Genomic DNA, 13,975 nt, shown 5'->3' with positions numbered 1-13,975 from the left:
TTTCTTCTCTGTAAAAATTCCTGGAAAATGCCACGTGAATGTCACTCTTCACCTGAGAGTTTCGGCGTTGTTTGTAGGATTAAGATAGATCCGACAGACAACGTAGATCGTCCTGCCTCAAGAGACCACCAGCGCTTACACACACACACACACACACACACACACACACACACACACACACACACACACACACACACACACACACACGGAGATAGAAAGAGACAGAAAACCGTGGTGGGGAGGATGAAAACACGCCCAAAAGAACACAGGATTAAGAGAAAGAGCAACGAGTGGTATTAGATATAAAAAGACAGGGCTTCAGTGTACACGAAGAGTCTTTGTAGACAGAAGGAAAGGGGGAGAGAGAGGAAAAAAAAAAAGAACAGTCCCTATACATGTTTGATGGCTACCTAATCCCACCGCTGCCACCAATATGCTGTCACTGTAGCCATCGCTGCCGCAATTGTATCTTCGCTGCCGGTTCCGCTGCCATCAATACGTTATGACGGACTTCACAGCTGCTACTAGTATTATCACTGCCTCCACAGCTGCCACTAGTATGCTGTTACTCCACTATTCCCACCAGTAATGCCTCATGATTACCACCACCCTCACCTCTAATGACAACTGCAGAACGAATAGACAAAGAAAAAAAACATGCATCAATTTATACACTACAGGAGCAGCACCACCACCACCACCAACATCAACAAGAACAATAATAAGAACAACAACTTGCCTAGCAGCAATCACACGCGTCTCAACGGAAGAAACAAAGAGGAGGAAGAGATAAACCAAACAAAAATCCATTACATTAGCCCAAATCTCCCTTGCAATGCCCCTTCTTTGGTCCCAGGGATATGCAAATCGGGTGGGGAATTGGCCGCTAGGGAGGAGCACTGCGATTACCCACCTGTCATGAATAGCAGCAGGAGGGGAAGAAGGCTCCACCAAGGCCACCCGGAAGAGAGGAGCAGCTGCATCTTGGTGGTGGCGCTGACGATGATGGTGTTGGTACTTTTGATGTTGCTGTTACTGATGCTTTGTTTTCTTCACTTCTCACTGATGCTTTCCTCTTTATTGTGTTTTGTTTTGCTTTTATTTCATTATTGTTTTGTTTACCGTATTTTTTTTCTGTTTCTTAGATGATTTTCACTGTTTTGTTTTCCTTCCTGTTATCGCCTTGTTTGCTTTCTCCTTCGTCCTCTTTTATTTCCTGCCTTTTCTTTCATCCTGTCTGTTGTAGTCTCTCCTTCCGTCTCTTTCTTTTCTTTTAGTCTTTCTTTCTTTGACCTTTCTGTTACCTTGCCTTGTTTCGTCCTTCGGTCTTTATTTTTGTCTGCTTTTGTGTATATGTCTGTCCTACTGTCTACTTATCTATCTGTCTGTCAGTGTGTCTACTTATCTGTCAGTCTGTCCATTTATCTGTTTATTTCTCTCTCTCTCTCTCTCTCTCTCTCTCTCTCTCTCTCTCTAGTAATGTCAGTCGTGAGTGACCGATTTTTCTCTAATTCTTTTCTGCAGTATTTCTCTTTCTGTTTCATTCAAAGCGCCATCACTTTCACTATTATCGCTCGCTTGCCTCTCGGATTTGGAATATCGCGCGTCTCTTTGTATCACACACCGAGTTACAGTTATGCATCACCTTCCCAACTCATCCCTTCAGACTGGTGTTCTCTCCTCGTCACTCACTCATGCACTGGGATATTTTCTTCCCTTTCCAGGATATCCTTATTCACTGTTTCTTTCTTCTTTAGCCTTGAGGTTCTCATAAAAAGGCTTGTTTCTATGTTAGTTATGTCTATATTAATTTCTGGTTCTTACCACTAGTTTTTGTAACATTGATGCTGTTCATATGCTTTCATTTTACACTAAATATATTCTTTAAGACACTAGACAGTAACTATATAAGGATTTAGTAAGATTCGAATAGAGTTTCTTTATTCTTCTTTGCGAGCAAGTCTAACGTGAGAGACTGAGAGCGTCACATGTTTGTCACGGCGTCACTGGATGAAAGCTGCGCATCGTCGTACTACTTTGCTGGTGTGTGTGGGACGAGCCTCCACTCATGCCGAAGTTCCGTGAAGCACCAGCGATAGGTTACTCACAGTTCTGATTCATGGAGAATCTTTTATGGAGAAGTCTTGCCACTTCTATTCACCTCCACCTGCAAGGGAATAGAAGTCTCGTGAGAGGATCTGATTCTACTATAGCACACATTCACAATAACAGACAATATGAATGAAATTGAATGAGACAGCTTTACTTATGTCACTGTATGAAGAAATCATAAAAAAACACTGAAATTTGATTATTTTTTGGTTTCTCTATCTATCTATCTATCTATCTATCTATCTATCTATCTATATATCTATCTATTCATCTTTCTATCCATCCAAAAATAGCAACAAAAGTAAATGACGAACGTGTCTCTTTGCTTTCCTCTTGGTTATGTTTTAGTGAGTCAAGGAATGGAGGAAATGCATCAGTGTGTGCCGGTGACTCTCTGCTCGACAGTTCCTCTCAGGCGTGACAATTATACCCGTGGAAACTTTTATGACCTGTCTCAAGCCCTCCATAGTGTATGTCGTTGCAATGTTCCATCTCTCTCTCTCTCTCTCTCTCTCTCTCTCTCTCTCTCTCTCTCTCAAAAAGGTTGGGTTCATTGGGTTTCTGAAAAAAAAGGTTAATTTCAATACTATATCCACATTCTTGTTTTTTTTTTTCCCTTTCTTTTGTCTGTCTGTCTGTCTGTCTGTCTGTCTGTCTGTCTGTCTGCCTGCCTGTCTTTAAGTTCTGTTTAATGATCAACAATCGTAAACCTTTCCTTTTTCTTGTCACTTATTTCTTAATTCCTCATTATATAGTTGCTGTTTACATCAATTTACTTTCACTTGTACATTTAATCATTCAGTTGATCCCCTATGACACACACACACACACACACACACACACACACACACACACACACACACACACACACACACACACACACACACACACACACACACACACACACACACACACACACACACACACACACACACACACACGAAGGAAGACTACCAAACTACTCTGGAAGGATGATACGAGTTGACTAAAAATGGAAATGGAAGAATATTTTAGCCAGCAGGAGAGGCTACACGGCAGGGGCTATGTGAGCTGCGAGGGTGTCTGCATGATGGAGGGCTGCATGAATGAAACACCTGACGAATGATCAATACAGTAGCAGGGGATGTGTGCTGACAAGGACTTCTCTCTTCCTTTCCTCTCAAGTGGATGTGCAACTGAAGTGTGTATTCCCTCAAGTCCCAGTAATGTTCTGAATGTGTCCTGACAATGCCTTCACTCTTTTTTTTATTATACCATGTGGGGTTTTCACAGGGCTAAAGGGGATACTTTTTGGGGTACCTCCTATCTCAAAGCCCACCCGCTAGGAAACCGTTGCCCCAAGTGAGGAAGCCCAACCTACATTCGGACCGTGGACAGAATTCGAACCAGTGCGTTTAGAGACCCCTCGGACCCCAAAGAACTCATGGTGACTGCAGTGTGTATTCCTTCAAGCTCCGGTAATGTTCTGGGTGTGTTCTACAAAGCCTTCTCTCTTCCTTTGCTATCAAGTGGAGGTGTAAGTGAAGTGTGTATTCCCTAAGCCCCGGTAATGTTCTAGGTGCATGCTGGTAAGGCCTTCACTCTTCCTTTGCATTATGTATTCCTCAATCCTCGGTAATCTTCTATGGGGTTTTTGCCACTTGGGCTGCCACTCAAGTGTACTACGACTTGACTTCATTTAAGAGAGAGGTTTCAAGACATCTATCCCAGACTTTTGGCTAACTTTATTATTCTTTAAGGAAACTAGCTATGAAGTGAGCCTTTTTAAAAATTTTTGTTCTCTTTTGGCTGGTTTCCACTCTTGCATAAAAAAAGAACTCTACGTATGTCCTGCGATTGAAAGTGGATCAAAGAAGTGCCTTTAGTTTGGAAGATTTATTGAAACAGTCATTTGGTTTGTAATTGTTGAAACTGAACCTTCAATACACTCATTGAAGATAATACTGCAATGATACTGAAGTTGAAATGAAGGAGAAATTTTTATCTATATGAATGATGCCGTGCTCTAAGAGACTTTAATGTTTAACAGTTTCTATTGATGGTATCTTTTGTACACACATTCAGCATAATTCTATAATACACATAGGCATGCACACGAATATAAATGAGTGAATGAAGGACAGACTAAATTCAGAGGGAGATAAAATATTACTCCCTAACGCCTCCCTGCACACTCCTGCCCTCTGCCTGCCACTATGATTAATATATTTACTTAGGAGGTGATCACTTGCAGCCACTCTGATGCCGGCAATGCTTCCCGAGTGCTAGTGATGGTTGCAGTCTCTGTGATAGGAGGAATGTGAGACTGACTTGGTTAAATATGATTTTTCTAAGGTTCATTGTGAAGACGACAGTTGAAGCGATAGTAGTAGTAGTAGTAGTAGTAGTAGTAGTAGTAGTAGTAGTAGTAGTAGTAGTAGTAGTAGTAGTAGTAGTAGTAGTAGTAGTAGTAGTAGTAGTAGTAGTAGTAGTAGTAGTAGTAGTAGTAGTAGTAGTAGTAGTAGTAGTAGTAGTAGTAGTAGTAGTAGTAGTAGTAGTAGTAGTAAAAGAAATAGTAGTAGAGAAATGAAAAAAAAGTGTACTTAAAATTAAAACCAGCATTGAAAGCATGCATACATACATACATACATACGTAGATACATACATACATACATACATACATACATTACTTAATACAAATTCTCTAAGTACACAGTTACATCATGAAGAAAACATCCACTTGACAAAATGAAAGAAAGAAAGAAAGGATGAAAAGGGAAAAGAAAGCTAAAAGAATAGAAAGAGAGAAGAAAAAAAAGAAAAATTATGTTTGTAACTTTCCTTATTGTCTTCCTCCTCCTCCTCCTCCTCCTCCTCCTCCTCCTCCTCCTCCTTCTCCTCCGCCTCCTCCTCCTCCTGCTCTTCCTGCCTTTCTCTTCCTACATCAAGGTCATTTCATTGCAGTCAGTGTTCCCCTGCAGCCTACGAACAGGGAAACCAATTACCTTATATCCAAAATGATTAATTCTACTCTCTCTCTCTCTCTCTCTCTCTCTCTCTCTCTCTCTCTCTCAGAAAATAGAAATAAAGAAAATGCTAAATAATGGGAGAGAGAGAGAGAGAGAGAGAGAGAGAGAGAGAGAGAGAGAGAGAGAGAGAGAGAGAGAGAGAGAGAGAGAGAGAGAGAGATGAAAACTGAACAGAGAAACAAGAAGAAGGAAGAGGACTGGAGACTCGGGGATGGCTCAGAGAGAGAGAGAGAGAGAGAGAGAGAGAGAGAGAGAGAGAGAGAGAGAGGAGATGAGGGTGAAGGTTGGCTGGAATGGGCGGCGCGGGGCTCAGGTGTTCATGTGGAGGTAGAACATTACCGTGGAAGGCTGAGCACCACAACGCAGCCTACACTCCGCGCTGCTTTTTTAATTGGATGTCTGGAAGCAAGTGTGTGTATGGCATCCTCGAGGCGTGCTGCTCCTCTACAAGGCTCACTCGCTGGCCCTGCAACTCTCCTGGCTTGATTCTAATACACTTCCCTGCGTCTTCTCTCTCGCCTTGCTTTTTTGTCGTTTTCTTGTGTTTTTTGAGTGGAAATTGTATCGTCTTGTGTTTCTCTGTCTGTTCTCTTTTGTTTTTGGTGTTTTAAGTCTTTTTTTTGCTTTTTTTTCGGTTTGTTTCTTGTTATATATATATTTTTTTATTATTTGTTTGATGCTTTTTTTCTGTCTAGTGTTTTTAGGAGTGTAAAGTGTTTTTTCTTCTTTTTCTCTCTGTCTGTTTTATTTCTGATGTTTCAAGTGTTTTTTCCTGTTTTTTTTCGGTTTGTTTATTGATAATTTTGTTTTCATTATTTGTTTATCCTGATGGTGTTCTATTCTTTTTCTTTTCCTTCTGCTTCTTAATCTCCTGCTTTATTTTTTTCTTTGAGATTTTTATTTTTTTTCATATTTGAGTTGTTTATGTGATTCAATTATGTTTTTTTTCCCAAATTTCTTAAGCCTCCTGTTATTTCTCCCTCCTTCTCCCATTTTCTTTGGCTAATCTTCTTAATACACTCTACATTTCTTTCTTACTAAAGGTATATTCTTTTTTCTAATCTAAAGTTAATGTGATTTAATAATCGGTAGTTTTTAGTCCCATTTTTACCATTCACTATCATCCTTTCACTCATATTCTTAGTGTATCAAATCCTCACGACTCACACATTACTCACACCGTTACTCGTCCCTCATGACTTAATTAAAACACAGAAGATGAGTCAGAGTAAGGAATTGAGACTGTGAGGCCTGTGATAACTTGGGGAATGGTAGGAGTGAATGTCTCTCTGTCTCTCTCTCAAACTCTCTCTCTATCTCGTCTTGCCAACCTTCTCGCGCTACGCCGGCGAACCTAAACTTTGCTATTAAACCCCACAATAGGTCCTTCCAAATCTTGTTTTCCCCTTCGCCATCCATCTTTAGGTTCTATCCGACTCGTAAAACCCCAGAGCAGGGAAGCAGTGAGAGTACGACTGAGAGGAGAGAGACGGGAAAAAGAGGCAACAAAAAGGAAGGGATAGAGAGAGAGAGAGAGAGAGAGAGAGAGAGAGAGAGAGAGAGAGAGAGAGAGAGAGAGAGAGAGAGAGAGAGAGAGAGAGAGAGAGAGAGAGACGAAGAATACAAGCAACAGAAAAGACGCTAAACCACTAAAAATAGGACGAAAAGAGAAAGAAATCAGAATAGCAGACAACATCGAGGACAAGAGACGGAGAAACAGGTGGCAAGTAAGCATGGAGAGAGTTTAGGGGAAGCACAAACAACCCCCATGAAAAGGATATATATGGACCATCAAGGCACAGAAGGACAGGACAGACAACACTCCACAGACTCATGTAACAACGGCAGATGCAACAATGGACAGTGAATGACGGAGATGATGAAGGAAGAGACGAAAGGAACGAAAGGTGTAATAGGTAGAGGAGAAAGGAAAAGTGGGGAGTTAATGGAGAGTGAAGATTGAAGGAAAGAAGGGAATAAGAGGAGGAAGGGGAAGGAGAAGTAGAGTATGATAAAGACCAAGAAGAAGAAGAAGGAGAAGGAAATGAAGTGGAGGAGGACGACGAAAACCACCATCACTACTTCCAGAGATCACAAAACATGGAAAGCGAGAAGAAAAAGAAGAGAAACACAAGTGAAAAATTATGACTAAATAATGACTATTTGCCTTTTGTTATTCACACGTGGAGGAGCAACAGGAGCGGCGCAGCAGAAGGCAATCCTAACGTCATTAACGAAAACACGCAGTGGCGGCGGGCGAGGCGTGGCGGAGACGATAGAGAGAACTAGATAACCCGGTATAGAGACACGGCCAGAGACTTCAAGGACCACTGCAGGAAACCAAGATGGCGGCGCACAACATCCAGAGGCACGGAATTACCAAACAGAAGGAAACTCGGAAGGTGCAGGTAAGGCGGAGAAAAAGGGCTCACATTGCAGAGCGTCTGAGGGTCTTAGGGTCTGAGGGTCGAGGGCGGCAGTAAAGTGGTGCTCGCGTAGTGGCAACATCGGCCCCAGCCCCTCGCCCGCCCACCTCTGGAAACAGTCCGGGCGGCCTAAGTGTCGGTTAAGTGGATTACATGTAAATAAACTGGCGGTAATTTTCTTTATGTCCGCATTACACCACCCGCTGTCCAACGCAAGAAACGTGTGCGATTCTGAAATGAAATGAACTCCACCGGCGGCTGTGCTAGTGGTGGCGGAGCATAGAGGTAACTTTTTCCCTCTTCTTTTTTTCTCTCTTTTACTGCGTTTTATAAGTACGTTGTGTTTTTCCCCTACCTCCCTGTGTTTTCTAGTTTGCGAAGTGCAGAGGAGGCGGAGGGGGACCAGCCAGCGCCACCTGCCCGTATGCTTAAGTTAGGGTCAAGAATGGTGGAGTGGTCATGGATGGTGTGGTGGTCGGGAATCGGGGACCTGGTGGTGGTATATGTGATGGCCGGAGAGGGACTACGAAGGGGGACCACTGAGAGAGACCCAGTGATTGCCAGGAAGGGGATGGTAGGGAAGGGAGTAAAGGAAAGAGGGAGGTTGAGACATCGTGACGGACGGACGGGTGGTAGCGGGAAAGAAAGAAGGAAGGAAGGAAGGAGGGAAAGAGAGAAGAAAGGAAGGAAAGAAGGGCGCGCTACTAACGGCTGCGGAAAAAAAATAGAAAAAATTGTTCTTTTGAAACCCTTAACATGACTCTTTGGAAGTTTTCACGACTCGCATCTTTGTACATTTGCCCAACACAAGGCGATTACCTCCCAACACCCCCACCCCCACACACCCACACACACACACACACACATCAACCCGAGTACCTTCTTCACAAGCCAGGCATTCATAGAGCCGTACTTTCCACCTGATTCCTTCCTTCCTTTTTCCTCGAATCTTCAGCCAATGGTGAACCAGGCAATCCCGCTGCTCCTCGCTCACAGCCTCGCGGTATTTCTCTATTCATGCTCGTGTATAATTCTGAACTCCGCGTAGAAAAGTGGCGCTTCCCGAGGTGTATGTAGCTGGCGCATTCACAGGAGGGCTTATAAGTTACCTGAAATGATGTCCTTCACAAAGCTGACTTATTATCCTTCTCTGAGTAACTATTGAGTATGATGTTAATAAGGATTGTTACTTAAGGTGCTTCTTTGTGGAAACGCGCTGAGGTCGTGAGGAAAAACCAGTTGTTGGAAGTATTTTGTAGCCAGCTTCTTGAATAGTATTGTATTTTGCATCGTTATAGTCTTTTTATTATGGTAGGAAAACTATAATGAAAGGAAGCTGGTGAAGGAAGCAAGACTTGAAAGGAGAAAGCTTTCATAACGTCCTGGAAAAAAATATTGATGGCATCGATGTTGGAATTGTACAGCGTATCAGTCTTCGGAGAAAGGAATGGAATGGAAGGAAGGACAAATTTTATATCAAGAGAATAGCTTCCGTGCCCTGGTTGTCGCTCGATCCAGAAGCAAGGACTTTTTGACATTATAGCATCATCACTGCTTGTTAGGACACCCCTCAGTTGTGTTGTAAGAATGCTGTTACTGTGCTGTGTTAAACCCTTCAGTACCATGCCGCGTTTTCATATTCGTTCTGGTTACTATTTTGGTGATTTTATACAGCTTCAGAGACATATTTGGGGGTTAGATTAGTAAAGACTTTGGCCATTAACCTTTTGACCTCCATAGATCCTTCCTAATGGAACTAAAATTTAGTCATACCCAAAAATCAAATATGTCTCATTATTGAAGGCGTTCGAGCGAATGTTAGTAACTGAAAGGGAAAAGTGAAGGGACTGGATACCCCCCAAGCTCCATGTTTTATCGCTACAATGACACAACGCTTCTCTTGTCTCAGTCACTCCACTTTAACACACATAGACGATGAGGTTTCTCGCTTTCCTAAACAGTAATAATAATCTAACCGCTACACTATTGTTATTGTTTATGGAAGTGAAAGAACCCCTTGTACAGCTCGGAGAAACTTGGAAATGGAGGGGGAGTGAGGCTAACATAGGAGTACGCACGGAAATGCTTTCTAAAACTATCGTGGCGGTGGATTCATAGCACACAGTGATGTTTTGATAAAGGAACACTGCGTTTGCTTTGGAGAGCGGAGCGTGGTTGTTGTGGTGCCAGGCGAGACATTTTTTAATCACTTCGCTTCACTTTCAGAGAGAGAGAGAGAGAGAGAGAGAGAGAGAGAGAGAGAGAGAGAGAGACAGACAGAAACATAATCGACCTGTTTCGAAATTTAACCCTTTCAGTACTGAGACACATTTTTTCCTTGAGATTTGTGTACGATTAAACCATTTTATCGACATTAGGAAGGGCCTATGGAGGTCAGAAGATTAATGACCACAGTCTTCACAATTTTAATCCCCCACATAGGTTTCTGAAGCTGTATAAAATCACCAAATAGTAAGCAGAATGAATAAGGAAACGCGTCACGGTACTCTAGGCGTTAAGTACGTTTATGATATCCTCTCACAATGAAGACTTGTGAAGACAGGGGTACATTATGACCTAACATAATAAATATACAGTTACGAAACCGTCTCACTGGTACCCTGATGTTTGAACTGAGAGAGAGAGAGAGAGAGAGAGAGAGAGAGAGAGAGAGAGAGAGCTTGTCACTGAACTTGTAAACACCGAAGCATGTTCCGAGCAGAGAGCGCCACTATCTCAACCATCATCTTCCCGTTTTCTCCGATCTCCAGTGAGTGATGAGTCCGGCTCAGTGATACCGTGGGAGTGAAGATAGAGACACTTGCAGATGATTGAGTAGGAATGCAGTGTGGCAGACTTACATTACGGCTCATGAAGATGCATTTAGTGAGGCATAACAAATTGGCACATTGACCAGAGTAGTAGAAGACCGAGAGGAATGAGTGAAGTGATGCTATGTGGTGGGAATAATAATTTAATAGCGTAAACGTGGTGTGATATATGCAGATAATTAAATACCAGGATTCTGAAACACTTGTGGCTTTCAAGATTATATGGCTGTGCTCTAATGAAAAGGACAGAGCTAAGGATCTTGTCCAGGAGGTGATTCTGAAGACAGTGGTGAAATAGTTGATTTCAGTATGTCACCAGCATGGATGAGGAGACACGTGAAACAATCTGTGGAAGAAAACGCGCGGAGGATGCAGTGAAAGAAAACGATGCTCTAAGGGGGAAACTTCGTGAACGTAAGTACAATACGTGTTTTACTTCTTTTTGACGTATTTATGTATTATTGACCGAATTTCAACGCGATAATTTTTTTTTATTTCGGCACGTTTTATTTTCTGATGGTTAGTGACGCTGTATGTTCTTGATAAGTTGTAGATTCTTTTAATAGGGAAGTTTCAAGACACTTATCCCAGACTTTTGGCTTATTTTATGACTCTTAGAGAACTGGCAATTGAGTGAGCCTTTTTTTTTTTTTTCATTTTTGTTACTTTTGGCCAGCTTCCCATTTTGCATGAATAAAAAGGTGCGGGACAGACGGGGACAGAGACGAAGGAAGATTAGTTTGTTTGAAAAAAAAAAAAGTATAAGAGTGTTACATTTGTGTGTGTGTGTGTGTGTGTGTGTGTGTGTGTGTGTGTGTGTGTAAAAATATCTATCCTTTCTCGTGAACAGAACGCCCACACTGACTCACTTAGAGAAAACAACCACACTCACAAATAAACCACTTCATGTATTTCAGTAACTTTGCCAGTGCTCGCGTGTGGTGGCGGCGTGTGAGGCTGGAATACACACTCACTAGGTACACATGCACCAGACACCCTCCGGCGCTTGTGTGTAAGAGGCAGTTTCAAGCAAATAGTTAACTCCATCCTTGACGAAAAAAGAAAAAAAGAAAAAAATGTGTAGTCTAGAATATTGCAGTGTCCTTATTTTATATTCTGCCTTACACTCTGTCTCTTGGTCCGAGGAAACAGGTGTGTATTAGAGAAACACTGCCACGCCTTGACCTGCGTGCTGAACGTGACGGGAAAGATAAGGAGTGATAGCAATATGACACAGGTGCGGCAACGCGAGGGTGTCTGTTGTGCTGGGACCAGTGAAAGGAGGGTCCCAGTCTGTTACATCAGCACACTTAACACCAAAGGAAGAACAAAGGCTTATTTTCGGAGCTGTATTGGAGACTTCGGATGACTAGTCCTTAAAAAAATACAAGTTATCTTTGTCACGATGATAAAAGGCGATTTATTTATTGAAGAAATTACTCCAGACTTAGGAAAAGAGAAGCATTAATTTGGATATGGAAGGAAGCAAGGATGGAATAGGAAAAGAAAAAATAAACTGAAGATGAGGAAGATAAGAATGAAATGGACTGAAGACAACACACACATCCCAGTCAGTCACATCAACACACTAACACCAAGGAAGAACAAATGGCACAAGGCTTTTTTTATGGAGCTGTATTGCTGATTTTGGAGACATAGAGTAGTGAATCCTTAAAAAATACAGGTTAATTATCTTTGTCACGAAAAGAAATAGATTTATTGATGTATTACTGCAGACTTTATAACAATAGGAAAATTAGAAACATTAAGCAGGATATGGAGGGAAGGATGGAATGGGTGAAGGAAAGAGATGGTGATGAGGGAGATAGGAATTAATTAGACTGAAGAGTAAGGAAACATGAAAAAAAATGGAAGTGGGAGGAAGGAAAAGACTTGAGGAGGGAACTGTAAGGGAAGGAAAAGATGGAGAGAGGAAGGTAGGATGTAGGAGGGGACAAGAAGGAGAAAACTAAGATAGGGGAAAGGATAGATGGAGGAAAGAATGGCGGGAAGAGAAATAAGAGAAACGGGGAACTGGGTAGAAAAAAAAATGGTAAAAAGAAAGAAGCAGGAAAGAAGAATAAAGAATGGAATGAGGGAAATGGAAGTGAAGAAGACAAAAAAAAAACAAGAAGGAAGGAAGAAAAAAAAGAGGAAAGATGGAAGGGAGAAGCGTCAGAGAGAGAGAGAGAGAGAGAGAGAGAGAGAGAGAGAGAGAGAGAGAGAGAGAGAGAGAGCTTAGCCAGAGGGCGTTTGGGTTCCCTCCTTACGCTTCTATCTGCGAATGACACCTTCTTGGAATATTTATTTTATATTTTTTTTCATTGTTAATCCCCGTTGAGAGAGGAGGGCGAAGATGTCCCACGCCCGAGAGAGAGAGAGAGAGAGAGACACCCAAAAAAGTACCATTAAAGGTGAAGGTATCGCTGTGTCACTCTGTCGTCTCTGCATGTCTCCTGACGTGTCCAGGTACAGATGACAGGCACGGCAGGTAATAAAATATGTATAGGTAAAGGTGGGTGTTTCATATAAGCTGCTTTCCTCACCTATTTTTAAGGCGAAGGAGTGTAAGAGGAGAGAGTTTTCTGCGTCTTCAGCTTCTCTATGCCACGTTGTCGATTCTGTTTCATTGTGGTTGTTATTGAAAGGTTGTTGTGAGTTTTGGATTGTGTTTGTCGTAATAAGACGATAAGAAATGTATCCAGATGCTTGTTCACTATTGCTGTGTGTAGTTAGTGTTTTTTTTAAGTAAGTTAAAGAGAGAGAGAGAGAGAGAGAGAGAGAGAGAGAGAGAGAGAGAGAGAGAGAGACAATGCTTGTGTACGCCTCCACACGTGAAAAATTCAACTTTAAATAAGCACTACGTAGTCTGTCGGTATTGATCATAAGGCAGCGATACTAAATTAAATGAAAAATCCTCTCTCTCTCTCTCTCTCTCTCTCTCTCTCTCTCTCTCTCTCTCTCTCTCTCTCTCTCTCTCTCTCTCTCTCTCTCTCTCTCTCTGCTCCCTTCAATATGGAATTCTGTCTAATCCGGATCGCCGCCAACGAAATCCGGATTGCGTTCTGTTAATCGAGACCACCACCACCACCACCACGACCACCACCACCACCACCACCACCACCACCACCACCACCACCTTCCTCTCATACTTCATCTCCCACGAATACTAGAGAACTTCCTTATGCCAAACTCCACCTTGAGTCTCTCCTTCTGTTGGAAATAATAGAAGAGAGAGGAAGAAAAGTGTTTTTTGTTTACGTGTCTCTGGCTTTGATTTTAGTTGATATTTTTAACCCTTTCAGTACCATGCCACGTTTTCAGTCATTTTGCTTACTATTTGGTGATTTTATACAGCTTCAGAAACTCATGTAGGGATTAGAATAGTGAAGACTCTGGCCATTGATATTTTGACATGTAGACCTTCCCTAATGCAAATAAAATCGTCTAATCTTACCCTAAAAAGACAAGGTAGAAATGCGTCTCAGTATTGAAAGGGTTAGTAATGTCGTTTTGTTTGGTAGTTATTCGTGTGTTTCAGTTTGCAGGGCAGGTTAAGATGGGGAGAAACCTTCTTCAGTTGTTCCTTATTTGTTTA

At 42.1% G+C, this 13,975-nt stretch overlaps 1 protein-coding gene across 4 annotated transcripts in view; it reads right to left on the bottom strand.

Annotated features, from left to right (window-relative positions):
* The window catches only part of LOC123503612 (neurotrimin-like), a 97,661-nt gene that overhangs the window by 49,370 nt on the left and 34,316 nt on the right, over positions 1–13,975 (bottom strand). For 3 of the 4 annotated variants that reach the window (XM_045253527.1, XM_045253530.1, XM_045253529.1), the window contains exon 2: positions 914–2,167. In XM_045253527.1, coding sequence (XP_045109462.1) covers positions 914–983 — 70 coding nt within the window. In that variant the 5' untranslated portion in view covers positions 984–2,167. Of the gene's footprint in view, positions 1–913; positions 2,168–2,426; positions 2,446–13,975 lie in introns of those variants that run through there. The other variant, XM_045253528.1, reaches the window with a different exon arrangement.

Source organism: Portunus trituberculatus, chromosome 14 (assembly GCF_017591435.1).
Source record: "Portunus trituberculatus isolate SZX2019 chromosome 14, ASM1759143v1, whole genome shotgun sequence".
Lineage (NCBI taxonomy): Eukaryota > Metazoa > Arthropoda > Malacostraca > Decapoda > Portunidae > Portunus > Portunus trituberculatus.
This window is presented reverse-complemented; position numbering and strand designations above follow the sequence as displayed.